The sequence below is a fragment of the Atractosteus spatula genome, chromosome 25 (genome assembly GCF_055471065.1).
Source record: "Atractosteus spatula isolate fAtrSpa1 chromosome 25, fAtrSpa1.hap1, whole genome shotgun sequence".
Classification (NCBI taxonomy): Eukaryota; Metazoa; Chordata; class Actinopteri; order Semionotiformes; family Lepisosteidae; genus Atractosteus; species Atractosteus spatula.
In genome coordinates this window covers 3,858,225-3,877,274 of record NC_142730.1, presented here as the reverse complement: position 1 = coordinate 3,877,274, position 19,050 = coordinate 3,858,225, and the positions used below count along the sequence as shown (strand labels likewise).

Here is a 19,050-nt window from a genome sequence, read left to right as displayed (position 1 = left end):
ATGTCCATTAGCTGCCTAGCTTGGTTTTGCCCAACTTGTATTGATGATCAGGTACAGTACATTAGAAAGAGGAAACAATCCTGTTGAGCAGTCTATGATAAATTGAAAGTAAAAAGGTACAGTACACCTGACATTTGTTCTATGTACTGTCATTTTGTAAGCTCTGGTTTTCTTTAACATGTAATTATCCATTATTGTGACACCTCTTAAAACCAGCAATGAACTGGCTATCTTAATAAGCCGTGAAATTAGTGGAGTTAACACTGTCCTTGTGTTATAAGTGCAGTTCATAATAAATATTTCTGTAAGGTTACTCAGTCATGTGGTGAATTTCAAAATTCAAATGTGAAGACCACTGTGGTTTAAAACGAAGGTTAGGAAAGCACAGATCAGGAGAAAGGCACAAAAACACTTAGGTAGTATTGTGAAATATGAGAAGGTGATCATTAACAAGTGAAATACGTATCATACTACCAGACCCTACTAAGATTTGGCTGTCTGAGCTAACTGAGCAATAAAACTGGTTAGGGATGTAACTGTAAAACCACTGGTGTCTTTGGAAGAGCTGCAGACTTAAAAGTCTAAAAAAATGTGCATGAGTCTCCAATATCCCAGTCACTCCACAAGGCTGGCCTGAGTGCTGGAGTGGAAAACCCATCTCAGATCCTGAATGGAATTTGCAACAAAAACATTCAAGTAATATTTATGGTCAGATTCTGTGGTTGAAAATCTGCGGAAGGTTTTGAAAATTGCTGACTAAAAGCAAGAAAGACAGCTCGAGAAAATTGGCTGTTAAAAATAGGCAAACATTGCAACAAGCCAACGTAAAAAGCAGATCAAGACTTGTCCAAAAACAATCATAGCTGTAATTGCTGCCCAAAGTGCTCCCACAAAGTTTTTCAATACAGTTCATGGGTCTGAAAATGTATGAAAATAAACACACATTTATTGTTTTTCTCTTTAGTTTTGCTGCCATTTGTTGTAAATTATCTTACTTCACTTTGCTCTTCACTTTGAGCATTCAGGTACTGACTAAAATACTAAGTTTAAGAAATGTGTACTCATTATATTACTCATTCCACAAAATAAGACACCATAGGAAGTGTTTTATTGAATGAATGTTTTTGCAAGACACTGTTTATGTGTAATTTCCTTACACACCAACAAACTCAAATTAAACATTTAATTAGTTTCAAGAGAAAACAAGCACCCCCTCTTTTTTCTGCCACACTGACTAGAGCCCCTTTTTGTCATAATTGTGTCACAAGTTCACCCTAGCACCTACCTTATAATTTACATGTAAAAGTGCTTTTTTTCAGAATATTATACATGTAATTGTTGTTTTCAATTACCAGTGAATACATTTTCTTTTTTTTTGTAAAGAGATTTCAAGAATTTCTTCGATTTAATATGTAATGTTAATGTTAATATGTAATCCTACACAGAACACTCATTCCCAAACTAGCATGTTCATGCAAAGTACAATAACAGCATATAAAGGCTATTGAAGGTGTTGGATATTCTTTGTGAAACTCAGAGACTAGGCAGACCTGCGAACAGTTAACTTGTCAGGTTGATAGATTATAATTAATCATGTGCTAAGGCAGAAATGGCAAGAAATACTTTACTCTTTACTCTCCATGCTATTGTCATAGTTCAGCTCTACATGATTCAGACTCATGATTTGCAGTTTATAAAATCAGGAAGAGTTTAAAAAAATTACTTCTAGATAGTCTTCATCAGGGCAAAGACAGCAGAACAGTTCCTCTTTGAATTGCTTTCAAACACTTCTGGATCTAACAAGAAATTCTAATTTTCATGTAACACTTCTTAATGAAACCCTTATAGGTATTTCCACCAATTAATATTTTAGGTATAACATAAGCATACTCACTTTTATTGTTGCCCAGTCTTCTGATGTTTTCATATTGTATCATCTGCTAAAAATGGCACAGGATGTCTTCAGAAGTTGGTCAAACAGTGGAAGGGGCTTCCTGTGGTTTATAGTGTAGCACTGTTTGTCATAGAAAAAAAGTAAAAGATTTGCATTTACTGAACAGTATATTGTACTGTATGTCATTGACATTTATAAGAAGGACAGCCACACACATATAATGTATATTATTCCTTTTAGACTAGCATAAGGTGCAATCTTTTTATTTTTGAAAGTCCATAAATTGTTACAGATTTTGAAATAGAACTTAAAAGCTTGTCCCCTAACATTTTACATATATTAAAATAAAATACCATATCTACCTATTGATAGCTCAGGATCATCTAAAAGTACAGTACATGAATAAAAAAATAAGTGAGCAGAACTCATTTTCACTGTTTCACAGTTTGTAGATTTATATCCATGCTATATTTTCCAATAGTTCTGGAGTTTGCCACAACAATATTCTATAGTAATAAATACTGAAAGACACAAACACAGACATACACACACAGAGTAAATAATAAATACAATAATTTAGGGGCACACATTTACCTTAATAAGCCATGCAATTAGTTGACTTAAAACTGTCTTTGTGATATATGAGCAATTTTCATGATTCAAAATTCAGAATAAATTCATAATATTGCTGTAAGGGTCCTCAGTCATGCAGTGAATTTCAAAATTTAAACATGAGGACCACGGGCCTTTAAAAATGAAGGTTAGGAAAGCACAGTTAAGGAGAAAGGTACAAAAACACTTAAGTCTTACTGTGAAGTATGAAGAGGTGATCATTGACAAGTGAAATATGTATCATACCTGTACCTGCTAAGATTTGGCTGTCTCAGCTATATCACTTTCTAGCAATTCATGAGGAAATTAAACTATGTTAAAATGTCTTAAAGTGTTGGCAGACATAAAAAACAGAAAATAGTGTGAGGCTCCCTTTTCTTGTGCATGTTTTGGTGAAGTTTTTCAAATGCATGAAAAGAAATGGAAGGTGGGTGGGAAATCAGATACAGTGTCACTACAATGACGTTCACTAGGCCACTGGGTTAATGTTAACAAAAACGTTCTTTTCCCTGTTGGATCAAAGACATAACAGGTATATGTTCTCTATGAATCTAAACAGATAATCAACCTATCTGTAGTATCTTTTGGTTATCTGTATAGATAATCAATTCTGTATAGATCAATACAATTCCTTACATGTGATGTGTGTCAATACCAATAGACTGGAACTAATATAGATGCAGGGGCTTGTCTGTTTCATTGCAAGCATTATTAATCTGCAGTAGTAGTTTCTCCCTCCACTGGATCTCCTTACTGGCCTGACTCTCCACTCAGGGTCAGGCTGAATACCTTCAGTATGTTCTATATCATTAGTGACTAAAATGTAAGGGATAACATTTTTTGTACATGAAAAGGTCACAGTACAGTATCTTCACAGCCTTGATGAGCCTGATTGGGTTTCTGTAATCTGTGAATTTAAGATTACTCTCTTATTGATAAGATCAGACCTTCCACTGGTAGCCAAGCTCACCCAGTAGTGCTGCGGTCATACAGTGTGAACAGAAGGTAAGTGAGTATCTAACAAGTGTAAAAAATGTAGTGCTTTGACAAAGAGTAGAACACAATCAAACTATAAAGAAGTTATTATTGTTGTTGTTTTTTTTTTTGCTGTTGTTCCTTCAGTATTTGGAATTTCAACTTCCTAATATTAAAAGTGGCAATCTTCACTTTCGATTCTTCTTTCTAATTCAACGCCTTATTTTAACCTCATAGAGAGAGAGAGAGTCTCAAAGCCTTATGTTAGTGTGCTGTCATTTACAGTACTTCATCTCATCTGGTCCAAGCTTGCATATTATATGAAACCCCATGTGTTCAGAAACCAGAGTTCAGAACCCTACTGTATCTTGAATGAACAGGGCTCTCATCTTTGACACAGCTTGCACTTTGCAGCTTGCAAAACACAGAGGTCCCTCCCAGCCCAACTTATAACACAAACCACAGCTTTTTATAGTTTACACAGCTTTAATATACAGTACCTACCAGCTTTCTTTTTTTGTAGGTTGTTATAAAAAGAATGAAAGTTTATGAGATGTGCAACATGATAAGGATAAATATGGAATCAGTAAAGGATTGCATCTTTTTTAAAATATACGGCTTTGAGCATAGAACAGATTTCTGTTGCCTCACTAAATTGGAGTAAAGAAATAACCCAGTAATGGATTGGTGACTCTATTTAGAATGATTAAAAAAGAAGAGGATACATTAAAAGTAAAGGGGTATATTGAATTGTGTAACACTCCACAAATACTATATACCCAAACGCAGTTCTGATGAAACAAATGGTGATTTCTTTATTCCAATAAAGAAAGGAGGACAGACAAAGTTAACAAGTTAGCTGCCCGTTTCCCACTTGCCTTTGCAGACAGAGCAACAGGCTTTTATTTCGAGAAAGAAACAGAATGCCATGAACAACCCCACACATTTTCATTATTGATCAATAACAGATTGTTACTTTATAAGGTGTAATCAAGGACAAAGATAAACCAGAAAAAATAAAGAAATAAAGAAAAAAATCAACCAAAATGCCTGTTCCCTTCATATTGCTGAATCTGAGCGTGGAATACATGAACTACATCTCTATACGAAGGACCTTGACTAACCAGGAATGTGCAAAATAATAAAACAATTCTTAAAGACTTCATTGTTATTTCATAACAAGGCATAGATTCCTTCAGAAGTTTTAGTAGGCCTTATCTTGCCCAAGTAACTTCTTAGAGTAATACAGTACACTAATGGAACAGCAAAAGGATCTGCAGTACTACAAAGACCTCTGCTCTTCCTAATTTAAGATATATATAAATATATTGATATATTGATTCTGGCCTAAATAGTAAACTGTTCTAGTTTTCTGATGATACCAAAATATCAGGGTTAGCCAATACTCTGGAAACTCCAAAGGAATTTAATAATACAAATTTCAAGACGAGATAAAAAGCTGGAAGACGACATTTACTCTATGTAATACACCCAACTTATTCCACACACTCGAAAAAGAAACAAATAGTTAATTAATATGATATAAAATGTAAAAGACAAAACTGCATAAGTATTCAAACTTATGGATTTAAGAAAAAAATAATTTTAGGTGCACAACATTTCCTTAACAAACCACACAATTTCAGAATAAATAAATCTGTCTCTGTAAGTGTCTGCCTCCAGCTAGTGAATTTCAAGCAAGGATTCAACCGTATTGACCAAAGAGCTTTCAAAAGGCGTGAAGTATAAACAGATCAGGGGAAGGATATAAAAACATTTCAAAGACCCTTAATATCTCTTTGAACATATTTCTGTTTTATTCACCCCACAATGATAAATACCAAGTTATCAACAAATAACACAGCAAACTACGATTAACCAAACTGAAGTAAGTGTGGATACTTACCACATTTCCTGACAGCTGAATTACTGGCTCTTTGAAAGAGTTTGAAAATGAGGCTTAGGCTGGTTAACAGCAGCTGCAATAGTTTCGATTGGCAAGTCACCAACTATGACAGTTCAGCTACACAGGCTCCAATCACAAGCCTTTTGAATGTTTAGAATGACCAACAGTGGATAGGCACCCATCTTAGATTACACAACAGCATCTTTGTACTGTGCTCATACCTGTCACATCTGGACACCATTGAGTGGCTAATACAGAAAGTATTGGTAATAATTTTTATGGTTTCAAATACCTGAGCAAAAACGTCATAACTGTTCAGTCATGTTCAAGACTAAAGCAACATAGTTCAATTAGTCATTCATGTCAAATCACTCAAAATTCTTGATTTGATGACACAGTCCCAGCATCCTGCCACCAGAGGGCACCCAAACCTCTAGTGCCTACTTTGTCTGTTCAGCAGAGGCGCAGATCAAGCAGACAGAAGTAGCCAAACTCTGCTTGCCCAGTGTCCCTAAATCACCATGCCTCCCCTCTCCAAACCTACTTAAACCCTGCTGTTTGTTCAAGCTGTGCTCAGTATTGTTTTCAACACTTTGAGCTCCTGATCTAGCCTTTGCTGAATTTTCCCTGGACTAATTGCCTGACTTTTGGATTTTGGCTGTTTCCTGACCTGACAGCTTAACATTTTTAATTGAATCAACACTTGATTCAATTACAATCAAGAGCAACAGGAAAACAGATAAGATTCCATATAAGCCCCAGTAACAGAATAAACTGCCTGGTTCTTCATTTGAACCAGCTGGGGAAAACACAATGCATATTCAATTTTCAATCAAAATATAATGCATACAGTATAGAATGCGGTAATATCATGTACAAAAGTTGCATAAAACTGGGCATCAATAATAAATAGTAAAGAAAAAGAAGTTAATTTTCAGAAGTTCAAAATCTTAAACACTATTCTGTAGAGATTAAACACACATTCATATCTTTTTCAGAAAATCCCCCCAAAAACTCCTACAGTACCTTGTATTAATTCTGCAAATGAATCAATCACATTCTTTAAAGCTTCTCAATAACTCCTTATTCAGTCTTATTCAGCTTATAAATAAAAAAAAACATTTCTGAAATCCGATGGTCTGCCACATTCACTTCCTATGCTCTGTAATGAAGGATTGAAAACCATACGAGCCTTTAATAAACCTGCGCTTTGAGCTTTCCTCACACAGTTTTTATATACTCAAAAACTCCACATACAGTGCCTTGCGAAAGTATTCGGCCCCCTTGAACTTTTCAACCTTTTGCCACATTTCAGGCTTCAAACATAAAGATATAAATTTTTTATTTTATGTGAAGAATCACCAACAAGTGGGACACAATTGTGAAGTGGAACGAAATCTATTGGATTTTTGAAACTTTTTTAACTAATAAAAAAATGAAAAGTGGGGCGTGCAAAATTATTCGGCCCCTTTACTTTCAGTGCAGCAAACTCACTCCAGAAGTTCAGCGAGGATCTCTGAATGATCCAATGTTGTCCTAAATGACTGATGGTGATAAATAGAATCCACCTGTGTGTAATCAAGTCTCTGTATAAATGCACCTGCTCTGTGATAGTCTCAAGGTTCTGTTGAAAGCGCAGAGAGCATCATGAAGACCAAGGAACACACCAGGCAGGTCCGTAATACTGTTGTGGAGAAGTTTAAAGCCGGATTTGGATACAAAAAGATTTCCCAAGCTTCAAACATCCCAAGGAGCACTGTGCAAGCGATCATCTTGAAATGGAAGGAGTATCAGACCACTGCAAATCTACCAAGACCTGGCCGTCCCTCTAAACTTTCAGCTCAGACAAGGAGAAGACTGATCAGAGATGCAGCCAAGAGGCCCATGATCACTCTGGATGAACTGCAGAGAACTACAGCTGAGGTGGGAGAGTCTGTCCATAGGACAACCATCAGTCTTACACTGCACAAATCTGGCCTTTATGGAAGAGTGGCAAGAAGAAAGCCATTTCTCAAAGATATCCATAAAAAGTCTCGTCTAAAGTTTGCCACAAGCCACCTGGGAGACACCCCAAACATGTGGAAGAAGGTGGTCTGGTCAGATGAAACCAAAATCGAACTTTTTGGCCACAATGCAAAACGATATGTTTGGCGTAAAAGCAACACAGCTCATCACCATCAACACACCATCCCCACTGTCAAACATGGTGGTGGCAGCATCATGGTTTGGGCCTGCTTTTCTTCAGCAGGGACAGGGAAGATGGTTACAATTGAGGGGAAGATGGATGCAGCCAAATACAGGACCATTCTGGATGAAAACCTGTTGGAGTCTGCAAAAGACCTGAGACTGGGACGGAGATTTATCTTCCAACAAGACAATGATCCCAAACATACAGCAAAATCTACAAAGGAATGGTTCACAAATAAACGTATCCAGGTGTTTGAATGGCCAAGTCAAAGTCCAGACCTGAATCCAATCGAGAATCTGTGGAAAGAGCTGAAAACTGCTGTTCACAAACGCTCTCCATCCAACCTCACTGAGCTCGAGCTGTTTTGCAAGGAAGAATGGGCAAGAATTTCAGTCTCTCGATGTGCAAAACTGATAGAGACATACCCCAAGCGACTTGCAGCTGTAATCGCAGCAAAAGGTGGCTCTACAAAGTATTAACGCAAGGGGGCCGAATAATTTTGCACGCCCCACTTTTCATTTTTTTATTAGTTAAAAAAGTTTCAAAAATCCAATAGATTTCGTTCCACTTCACAATTGTGTCTCACTTGTTGGTGATTCTTCACATAAAATAAAAAATTTATATCTTTATGTTTGAAGCCTGAAATGTGGCAAAAGGTTGAGAAGTTCAAGGGGGCCGAATACTTTCGCAAGGCACTGTACAGTACAGTACAGAACACAGCAGACAGAGAACTTCACACAGCGTGGACTGATCAAACAAAAATCCCTTGTCCAAAATGTATCTGTAGCTGGGATATCCCAAGGTGACTGTGTATCTGTGTTACCTCTAGATGTGCATTAACGTCTGGCCAGTGCAACTAACCAGATTTGTTCTCACATTATGACATATGTCTAAACACGGGCTATTTTTCTACCTCTTATCCTGTAAATTTAAGACTATCCTGTAAATTATTGCAAGTTCAGGTCATTCTTATTGTCTTTTACCTTTATTAATACGAGAAGATTGTTGATTATTCTTTGCAATCACATTTTTTTTTGGCAGATTCAGGACACTAGATGGCGATACAATTTGACTTTGTTTCCAAATCATCACATGACCAAGATACAATTAAAAACCCAGGGGCAGTTTACCAATTACGAAATATCCTTGCACAATCTACAAATGAAGCCAGGGCTCAGGAGCAGTGAGACTCCTCAAAAAAAGCAATTGTATAATGTTACAGATTGTGAGGGGTTTATGAATTGTAATCTTAATACAAGACATAAATGGGTTTTAAAATGATACATAGACAGGGCTTAGATATCATAGATTCAACAGCTGTTGCCTCAGTAGAAAAAAACTCTCAAACTATCCAGTGTACAGTTGATTTCCTGAAAATAAGTTGCACAACCACTGAAAATGGAAGCACAATGAACTGGCAGTATTATTTTTGTGAAGCAAAATAAGCAACTTTTTTAAGACATTCTAAAAAACTATATGTTGTTTCCTAAGGTCCTTCATGTTCAAAAAGCTCAATAAGTTTGATATACATTAAAAATACAGCACATAATCTGAATAGAATATGAGTGATTATGTTCCTAAAACAACATAAGTAGTTTATTGGTGTCTTACTTTTATTTTGCACATTGGAGCATAATTTGAATGTCATTCATGACATTGGTCTGGACTTTTCCTCACTGTTTAAATCAAACTTCAGTTTTCTAAAAAAAGTAATGTATCCTTTTTGAAGTGTATAATGATGTTTACCACGAGCGTTTGTTATTCTGACTCTGAAACGACTTTTTTCATCTTTATTTATGCACCTAGAGAGTGGTACAGTCCAATTGGACAGAAAAAAAGAACCATTTTCATTTAAAAAATGTATTAGTTTCCTAACTAGAACCACCTGTATGCATTAATTTAAAATAGTGAAATGACGTTGTTTTTTTAAATATAAAAAACCATGAGCTATTTTTAAGCACATCTCTATGTCGATTGTTTGGTTTTAGAACCTAACTTGATCATCTGAAGCCGAGCAGACTGGAAAAAAGTCATTGTTTTTGCCAAATCTATAATGTGCATTCCATTCGCTTCATTAGCTAAATGAAAATGATGGTAATGACTGTGCATTAGAGTGTTAAAATTAGCATTAAAGCCATATTCCAATGGATAACAGCTTTGGTGGGATTTTTTATACATTGAATAAAGCTGTGCACTGGGATTGTTGACATCTGTTGTATCATTATTTGTTCTGAATTAAGTGCCATTAGTTAATCTGAAGATACAGTAGCAAATGGTGCAGCAGGAAATTAGGAACCCTAAATTAGAACAATATAAAAACTGGTCACTGTTGTTTAATGGCAATGATCTCCCACTATTCTAACCAAAGCAAAGTGATACATTTTTCAGCTGGAGAATTAGATTGATCACATCCAACCACTTGGGAACAAATTCTGTCACAATCAGCTATTGCCATCCCAGTCTTCAACCAGCCTGACTGGATTGTAGGAATGAATCTATCTTTCAAACGAAATCCCTTTATCAGTCGTGCCATTCCTCCATATAGGTAGTTGTGATCCATGTAGGAGTTGACTTTTTCATAAAGTTTCTTCTTTTTTTCCTCTTGTGTTTGTAAAGGTACAGGTGATCATACGCCAGCAGAAACAAATTCCTTCAATGAGTTAATGAGGTCACTGAGCTTTGCGGAATATTTTGAAAAAAAAAATCCTTCCTAGACTGTATTCCTTTCCTTTTCTTCTTGCTTGCCAAATGTATAAACTGCACCAGCCTTGAACTTTAAACAAATAATGGCAAAATGGAAAAAGCTACTTCGTTGTTACTGTTGCTACTAAACCTTCAGGCGGGAAGCAGCTCTGATAGCTTTTCACATCCTTCTGCAGATGGACACAGGGGATTCAAAGCTTGGAGCTGCATTTTAGTTCACAACCAGAGTGACTCTGAATAACCTCCACGTTTTCATAAACATCATCTGTTTCAGGGCCTTCATATTTGGTTACCTCTGGTCTAGCCTGTAATACAAATTAGGAAAATAATATATATAGTATTCAGAAATTGCATGATGGAATAAGTTTGCTGGAGCAAGCTAGATACAGTAGATGAATGAGGACAGCCAAAACCAGCAATTCTTGGAAGATTCTTGGAAGATTCTAGGAAGAGCCTTCGCTAATATTAGATTAGTAAAAGCAGATCTAAGCTCTAGTTGAAGTCTTTGGCAGCAGTATCACTACTGGTTGACCACGAGATGTGCTTAGTGGGCCGTAACTTTAAGAAAACAAGGTAGCAAGGGGAATTTCTTTAAAATGAGTCTGAAATGGTCTATTTCTGGTAATTAGCTCCATTTACTATACAATTATAGCCTAGCCTTTATAGTATAGCTATACTTTATAGTATAGTATTATAGTATAGCTTTTCCTTCAAGCTAGAGACATTTACCCTTCTCCACTCATGTTTAATATCTTGTAGTTACAGTACCTAGAGTATATAATCCATTCGATATGTATTATACAGATTTTTGTTTGAGGAACTAAGTACTGTATGCAAAGCCATAGTAGTAGTGTGTTGAGGAATGAGGATGATATAAACTGAAGGAAAGGAAATGATGTCTCACCAAAACACAGTTCTGTGCCTTTGCACTTCAATGACATTATTACATTCTTAATCTATTTACATTTGTGAAGTGCAAATTAAAAACTCAATGCCAACAGATTAAAACCTTCTGCTAAATGCTATTTGATCTGCACACTACACTGTACAGTAATAATCAAAGACAATTGCCACAACACTGGAGATTATTAAATTATGTAAAAGTTTGTACATACCTGAATGTTTATGTATATGGGTTCCTCATTCTTATGAAGGTCTGAAATCTTGCCCGTTTTCTGTCTACTTCATTAGAAAAAACAAGTAGATTGAGGTTGAGAGGGATGTTAAAGTGAGTCATACAAGAATAAAACATGTAAAATTATTTTTCATTTAAATATTCATATTCCAAATGAATCTGTTAAAAAAGCAAAATTCTTAATTCTGATTATCAAAAAGAAAAGTAGTAATAATAACTGCCATAACTCCTGCAGGAAAATCATTTAACAAGTCCTTCAAAAATTCCAAGAAATGTTTCTATCTGACAAGGATTCTAGATTGAAGTTGTATAATATATAAAATATATATGATAAAACATCAGTGTGGTTGAGAATGTGGAGAACAGACTTAGGAAAACACAATGAAAATGATGTGTGAAGCATAGAGTGCAACACTGCATTATGAGTACATGTTAGAAAATATGTGAGGTAATCTCAAGGTATACAGTATATAATTTAAGCCTAATAAGATTTCTTTAGAAAAGGAGATATCTGAATGGCATGTATAGAATTACTGCTGTGATTTCTAAATACAACTTTTGCTAAGAATGCTAGGAAATACCTGTCCTTAATAGTCAAACAAGTCATTTTAACTGGGGTTCTGATTCTAAAGTGTTAGAAAGACTGTAAAATAATCAAGCTAATGTTATGGTAAACTGTCACATTTAGTTTAGAAACCGCTTAAGTGATCACATCGCATAGTTCACATTACACTGAACAGTGGCTCTTACTTCTTGGCTGAAGAGTAGTCTGATGAAGAATGCTGATTTTTGGATATGTTACAACCATCAACTGCTTCACCAATCACTGCACTGCAAAAAAAGACGTGGGATAATAATCCACTGCGCATTTGACTGATGAAACGCATGAAAAAGCAGCCATACTTGAGAGCTATTCATATCTCTAACCATTCAAATGCACCCACTTTGCAAAATATTAGAATCACCTATTGTATAACATCGGGCCTTTAGCATGCACAAAAGCAGCTTGAGGAGCTGGTGGCATGCACCCCATTCCTCAAGGTCCTGAAATCTTTGCAACCAATTTGAATCCAACAGTATTGCCATCTTTGAATATATATATATAACCTCACACCTATAACCTATAACCTGCCAACTTTACTGGTATACAACAGTACTAGCACCTATAGATACTAGTGCTACTTCATTAAGTATATTACCCCAGTGGAACAATCGCCCCTTATCTGTACTCTTTTGTTTATTCAGTAATCTAAGCACTTTCCTTGAAAACCTACCGCCTGCAATCAAAGAATTATTTTTTGAATATAAAAAGCCTGCTTATGATCTCAAGACTTCATAACTTGATCCTGTTTGACTTACCTCTTTCTCCTGTGTGTTAGCTTCAGTACTCCGACAATTAGAAGGATTAGGAGAAGTACAGCAATGGGGACAGAAATGTAGATGTAAAGAAGGAAATCTGTATTGAAAAAATCAAGTAGGCCATTTAAGTGGACCAGGACACAATGTCTTTTAGTTGCACCTACACCTGACATAAATTGGTCTGACTGTGGAGAATGGAAGGTGAGCCCTGCTAAAGCAGTATGACAGTGTGAAAGACTGGGATTGGGGGACTCCTGATTGTCAAAGAAAACAATAAACTTATACTTTTCTATATTCATCTCTAGGAGAATTTGGCTCAAACATTACTGTCTTTATTCTGTAATTTAGACGTTATGAACCTGAAGGCTGTCAGTGTCTGCACACAATTTGACAAGAACTGCTAACATCTATTCAGCTTAAAGTTAAACATTATTTTTTCTCTGGTTTACAGTGTTGTGTACATAAATTGATCATGTTATAAGTTGTATTATGAAGACCAGTTCTGTATTCACACTAGTCATCTGTGAATTAAATTTTTTCTCAATCTGCGCTTAAGGCAAGTCTTTTTCACATCTACACCATCCATGGTGTAGTCTGCAAGTCTGTAAGCATTGAATAAGATTATAAATCATATTTTGCATTACAATTTCAAATTTGTTCCTGTAAATATACATTTTTCTTCAACATTCAGAACTCATAGATGTAACCTTATGATCCGATTTTAGTGGTACTAACCTTTATTGGACAGCAAAAGGTATTTTATCACTTTGCCATATGTGTTGTTAGCAACACAGGACACATTCTTTGGGATGCTGTCTAAGTGTAGGGTGGCTGTAGTCAGTTCTGAGTTCTGGACCTCAGAGCTGTCACTGGCCCGGGTTTCGTTAATAAGGTACCAAATGATGTTAACATCACTTTTGGATTTCACAATGCAACGGCAAGATACTCCTGTTCCATTGACTTCACACGCTGATTTCTCCACAATCTGTGGCTTGACTGAAAGAGACAGAATGGCTCCATGTTAAAGGAAAAGTAAAGAATAATCAACCTGGAAACTTTCTAAATCACAAATTCAGAGAAGGTAAAAGGTGAACAAAACTGTTCCAGCGGTCCGTCAGGACCTACAGTATGTACTGGTTCGCTAGGATCAAGGATTAAGCATACTGAAAGGATTATAGAGTGTTTTAGTCAGTTTGGCTAAGGGCTAACCTCCTGGCCACAGGACAACGAAGCTGGGACCCGCTTGCAGAGAGAGGAGTGACCAAGGGGTAGCTGCCGAGGTGGAGATGGGGTGGAGGTGGGATGCCAAAAGATGTGTGTGAGGGAGAGAAGGGGCTAATGTACAGTATTTATCCTTTTAGGAGAAGAAATTACATCAGCAGTGATTAGGAATTACTGGCAGCTGAGTCTGATTGACCTTGGCTGTTGTTATCCCTTCTGAACTGTCATTATAAAGTCTCTAAAATTGTTAATGTAGTGCAAATAAAAAAATAAGAGTGGCAAAACTGAAACATGTTTTTGCTGTTTAGACCAATGGGTCTTCTTGCTATTACATGCAAAGTTATGGAAAAAATAATTCGAGGTGAATTAGGAGACTATCTATTTATCAATAAAATTCTAAAACAGGGGTGTCAAACTCATTTGCTATGGTGGAGGGAACAGATCTGACTAACTGTATATGTACTCCATGCACACCAATCAATCAAAATGTTGTCATACATGTCGTTGTTTTACTTTGAATTAAAATACCTCCCTTTAAATGCAGTTAGTATTAACAGTCTAGGTGTCTAAATTAAATTCCAGTTTAGTAAAACTAACTCATTACCTTCTGAGTATGGGATATGGTTTATGGATAAGGCAGCAATGCTAACAGCTGCATAACAGTGCCACCCAGGATTGATTATAACACACTGAGATATGTAGAAATGTATAATAAAAGGTAAAGCACATAAATACTGTAATTGGACTTGGGAGACATCAATCCTTAAGGGCTACAAAGCAGGTCATTGTCTTACCTTCTTAATTATTTAATTGAACTATAAGCTTGGAGATGAAGTCAAACCATCTTTTTTGGGTGTCAAACAGTTCCTAAAATAATAGCTGTAAAACATACAGTACAGGATTGCCTAAGGACTAGTTTCCCATCCTGGGAAACAAGGGAGATGTCAATTGCTGTAGTGCCCCATCAATTTTAAATATCCAAATATATTTTCCAGGACAATCAAATTAGTGCTGGAACAGGCCAGGTTACTAATAATCATTAAATTATTCTTTACAGTTCTTACCCTCACTATATTTAAATACTAAATTGTGAGTTGAAATGGGCTCCTTAGTAAAAAAAAACACCAAAAAAAGGGCAAACAACTTTAAAGTAAATGGAAATTTTAACTCACACACGTCGCTTGGATTGAAATACAGATGCAAATACTTTCCACTAAAGTTAACTGTGCAATTTGCAGTCTCCTGGATATTTTGCAGGGTAATGGATGAGCTCCACTCCCACTGGCCATTTGTCACATTCTTCACATTCCTTTTAATATCAACTGTGTTTCCTTTGTTATTCCATGTGATACTGGGTGGATATTTTGGACAAAAGCTGGTAGCAGAACATGTGGCCTGATCATCAAATACATTTACTGATGGACTTGGGGAAGCTGAAAGATAACATGACATGTTAAAGGCATTAGATCAGTACAGGCTTTCAATTTTCTACTCTACTGTTGTTTGGAGAGGAGAAAAATAAACCTCACCTAGTAATGTCAAGACCCAAACAATTTTCAACCTCGTAACAGGGGCTGAATGTTTGAATTCCATGAAGCGGTTGAAAGTTGAGTGAAAGTTCAGCAGATGACTCACAGTGGAAGTTCATATTTGTTTGCAAACATGTGCAGCGAAAAGGCTAATCAGAGGTCAAGCGGAAGAACTCCTTTCTATTTGACATCACAAACTGTCTCACATTATGTCTAATGCGTTCGTGGTATTCAAATCTAAATTCAAGGAATTTGAATACATCATATTTGCCGCTTTTAAAACACAGCTCTTACTAACCCACTTTTTTGTTCCATAATTTTAAAAAAACAATCGGCTGAGAATATAATTAGTTACGTAACAAAAAAATATATCTTACCTGATATCTCTATTGAGACTTTGTTTTTAACAAAGCTATAGTGGTTGGGATGTTCAATTTCAATTCTGAAGTAAAATGGACCATGGTCACTTTCCTTAAGCCTGTCAATCATTAGGGAACAGTTGTTCTGCTTAATCTCACCAACCAGTTCTGTTCTATTTTGAAATTCACTAACAATCAAACTCTTATTGTCAGAGTGGAAAATCACTGCATTTTCATTATCTTTCCATATACTTATAATTTTTTTATTTTTGAGTGTTTCTGGGTACTTGAATGTACATGGTATGACAACACACGAGCCTTCAAAAGCAGGTATCTTTTCTGGAACATTGATACTCCAGTCTTCACAGAGGATGCTGGAATACACTGGATGCAAAACAAGTTTTCTGTTAGAATATTTCTCTCAAGGTGCCAATAGCATTGTTCAGAAAAATCTGGTTAGGGCAAGAAGAACAAGAATGGTTCATTCCACATTGAAAAGTAAAAAGAATGTGATCTTGAACATTACTTCTCTAAATGTTTAACCAGTCTTTTTCCTGTTTGTCAATGTAAAGGACACGGCATACTGTATTTCGGTATTAATGAAACTACCACTGTTACTTGGGTCAGTCACAAAGAAAACTTCCACTATTCCAAATCATCCACCAATCTAAATGTTTCTAAAACTCAAGGCTACCATCTTTGAAATACAGTATATACTGTATATATAATATTTCCTTATCTTCATTTACTTGTGAACTGTGTACATGTACATGTACGTATATGTAACAGAAATGCATACAAACGTGGTGAGTAGGAAAACTGGCCTCTACCTTGCAGACAGAAATAGAGAATCAGCTGCCTGTGACTCCACAATAACATCCTCATCTTCTGCATCAAAGGAAACTCAATGGGACTGTGCAAAGAAATGAGACAAGTCGTACAGCAGAACAAGCAGTCATGGACAGACGCGTAATGTGTAAGCCGGACTTCTGAATGGTAGGAAGAATCTTAGCTTACTGCTTTGGTCATTTCATATCTGCAAACATATATAAGAATCACATCAACATATTCCTTCAAAGATCCTTCAGAGTCAGAATCTGCAATATGACTGAGACATTTGTTCCAGACAATGATTTTGTATTGACAGGCCATGTGTTGTTTGTATTCTGAATGATCTGCTGATGCCCTCAGGTCCTCATACTGCTTTTTAAGAAATCATCCTTACTTCTTTGTAACGTTCAGGGTTTAGTTAAATACTTGGATCAAGGACTTCCATAATCTTCTCTGCTCCAGGCTGATAAGACTTCGTTCGAGTCTCGTGACTGAGTAGCATATTTCATTTAGACCAAGAATGATAATGATGGCTTAATTTCACATTTATACAGGACAACATACAATGTTTAAGAAGCTAACTCATTTGATTGGTTAGAATATACCTAGAAAACTGTTTTCTAAGCAGTTTCCTAAAGGTTTACTTTAAAAAGCTCTGAGTAAGCTCAAGAGAAACTAGAAAGATAAGTAGCAATCACAGGCAATAAGCTTTGCAAAACTTATTTTTGAATAAATGTTTTCCATGTGCATTCTTTCTTTCTCTTCTGTTGTACAGTATGTCAGGCATGAAGCTGGATAAAGCATCAGTGAAATGTCTCGTGACCTTCTCTGCTCCAAATGTAAAAGAAAGAGTAAAATGAACATTGGAAATAGTTATGGGATATAACAAACCTGTTTTCAGTTTTTGAACACAAATTAACTGTCAGGAATTGAATGAGTTGGACATGGGATGAATTTTACATTCCAGTGCTGCATTCTTAAACAATTCCTCATAAATGTGGAGAAACTTGCTTGAGGACATAGTACAGTTTGCTCCTAAGATATGGTTAATAATAGTGTAGATGAGGCTACTACAGGTAGTTTGACTGAAACAATTGTCTAGATCATGCTACACACCTGATTGTAACTTTTAGACAAACAAAAATGTTTATTTCCCGATTTTGTAACAGTAATGAAAATATGAGACTTTTATCCTTATTAACAAGTCCTCTAATAAATATTTTGCAGGTGTTTTGCATCAGACACCAGACATATTGTTTCACACAGCTGAATCTGGCACTAAACCTTCCATATTTTGCAATATGGAACACATTTTCATATCCATTACATCCATTGTGTACAGTACACAAAAGGATATGCCAATAAAATTGTTAAAATAGTCTTTACAATACAGTTAGGGCAGGCAGCAGCCAGGATGCACTTAAATCAGGTGGTAACCCTATCCAGGAGATTTTACATTCATTTACTAATAATCAGTAAATTGTTTTAAACAGTTAAGTAACAACAAGACATCTTAAAGATGGAATCCAAAATTGTTGGTCCTTAAAAAATAACAACTCTATAGGAAACGTAATTTATCCACATCTGACATATACAGCAGACTTTATATTGGAAAACTTTGTATTTTTAAACAATTTGTGGAGATACAAATTGCTGTAGTTTTTTTTCCTAATACACTGGTTTCAAACACCAGACCAGAATGACAGTTCCTTGTTTTGAAAATGTTCTCTGTCGCTGAATAAGGATCACAAAAATCACTACTAAATACCACTTCTACTTAAACAGTGGAGAGCTGAACTGAAATAAAAACTAGTGGCTCATCAGAAGCAATACTTCAGTGTAATACCTGGCTGTAGATGAATATAAAAAGGTATAATATGCGAGTGATACTTACATTACACCAATTGCTGATGATTGTAGAATTTGTTCAGTCAAAAATTATTTTAATGAACAAAGTTGCAAGTACAATAATAAAGTATATTTAAAATTCCATACAATTTAATAGCCCTGTATTCAAAAGTCAAGAAATGCAGAGAGGTAATTTTAGGGAAGTTCTCATAGTTCAGAAATGGCTTGTCACACCAGTTTCCTGTTCTGATCCATGTAAAAGATTTTTGTCAATTTTATCAGCAAATCATTTTAACAGGTCAGCTTGTTTTTTTTTCACAGCTCAGTTTTTTTATTTCATCACAATATTTTTTTGTTTGTTGTATTTCCTTGACAGCAGCAACATTTTCCACAAAACAATAACATTTTTACATATTTTATTTATTTAGAATCATAACTGAGGTGAATTTGAAGTCAGAAAATTTGCATTGAGGGTCTTCTACTTGGACAG

At 35.8% G+C, this 19,050-nt stretch overlaps 2 protein-coding genes across 5 annotated transcripts in view; both read right to left on the bottom strand.

Annotated features, from left to right (window-relative positions):
- LOC148815099 (B-cell receptor CD22-like) overlaps positions 1-18,654 on the bottom strand; it is a 32,714-nt gene extending 14,060 nt beyond the window's left edge. The window contains exons 1-2 of one of the 4 annotated variants that reach the window (XM_088904981.1): positions 18,607-18,654; positions 1,895-2,014 (exon numbers count right to left, since the gene is read on the bottom strand). The gene's annotated coding sequence lies outside the window, so the exon portion shown is untranslated. Of the gene's footprint in view, positions 1-1,894; positions 2,015-2,488; positions 2,539-5,387; positions 5,422-18,606 lie in introns of those variants that run through there. The other 3 variants (XM_088904980.1, XM_088904982.1, XM_088904983.1) reach the window with 3 other exon arrangements.
- LOC148815098 (Schwann cell myelin protein-like) lies at positions 10,287-18,667 on the bottom strand. Its single transcript, XM_088904990.1, has 9 exons — positions 18,607-18,667; positions 16,712-16,794; positions 15,900-16,265; positions 15,166-15,426; positions 13,508-13,768; positions 12,773-12,869; positions 12,164-12,244; positions 11,394-11,460; positions 10,287-10,583 (listed from the first exon to the last, which is right to left on the bottom strand). Exons 2-9 carry the CDS (start codon positions 16,773-16,775, stop codon positions 10,470-10,472), a joined length of 1,311 nt encoding a protein of 436 aa, XP_088761116.1. The 5' UTR covers positions 16,776-16,794; positions 18,607-18,667; the 3' UTR covers positions 10,287-10,469.
- Between the last annotated feature and the right edge of the window lie 383 nt (positions 18,668-19,050).

Excerpts from the sequence above, each read along its gene's own strand:
- LOC148815098 (XM_088904990.1), bottom strand. The coding sequence starts at position 16,775 with ATGCAGAAGATGAGGATGTTATTGTGGAGTCACAGGCAGCTGATTCTC. Across the intron at positions 16,266-16,711 it reads TCTCTATTTCTGTCTGCAAG|TGTATTCCAGCATCCTCTGT; the intron begins GTAGAGGCCAGT and ends TTTTGCATCCAG. Across the intron at positions 15,427-15,899 it reads AGTCTCAATAGAGATATCAG|CTTCCCCAAGTCCATCAGTA; the intron begins GTAAGATATATT and ends GTTATCTTTCAG.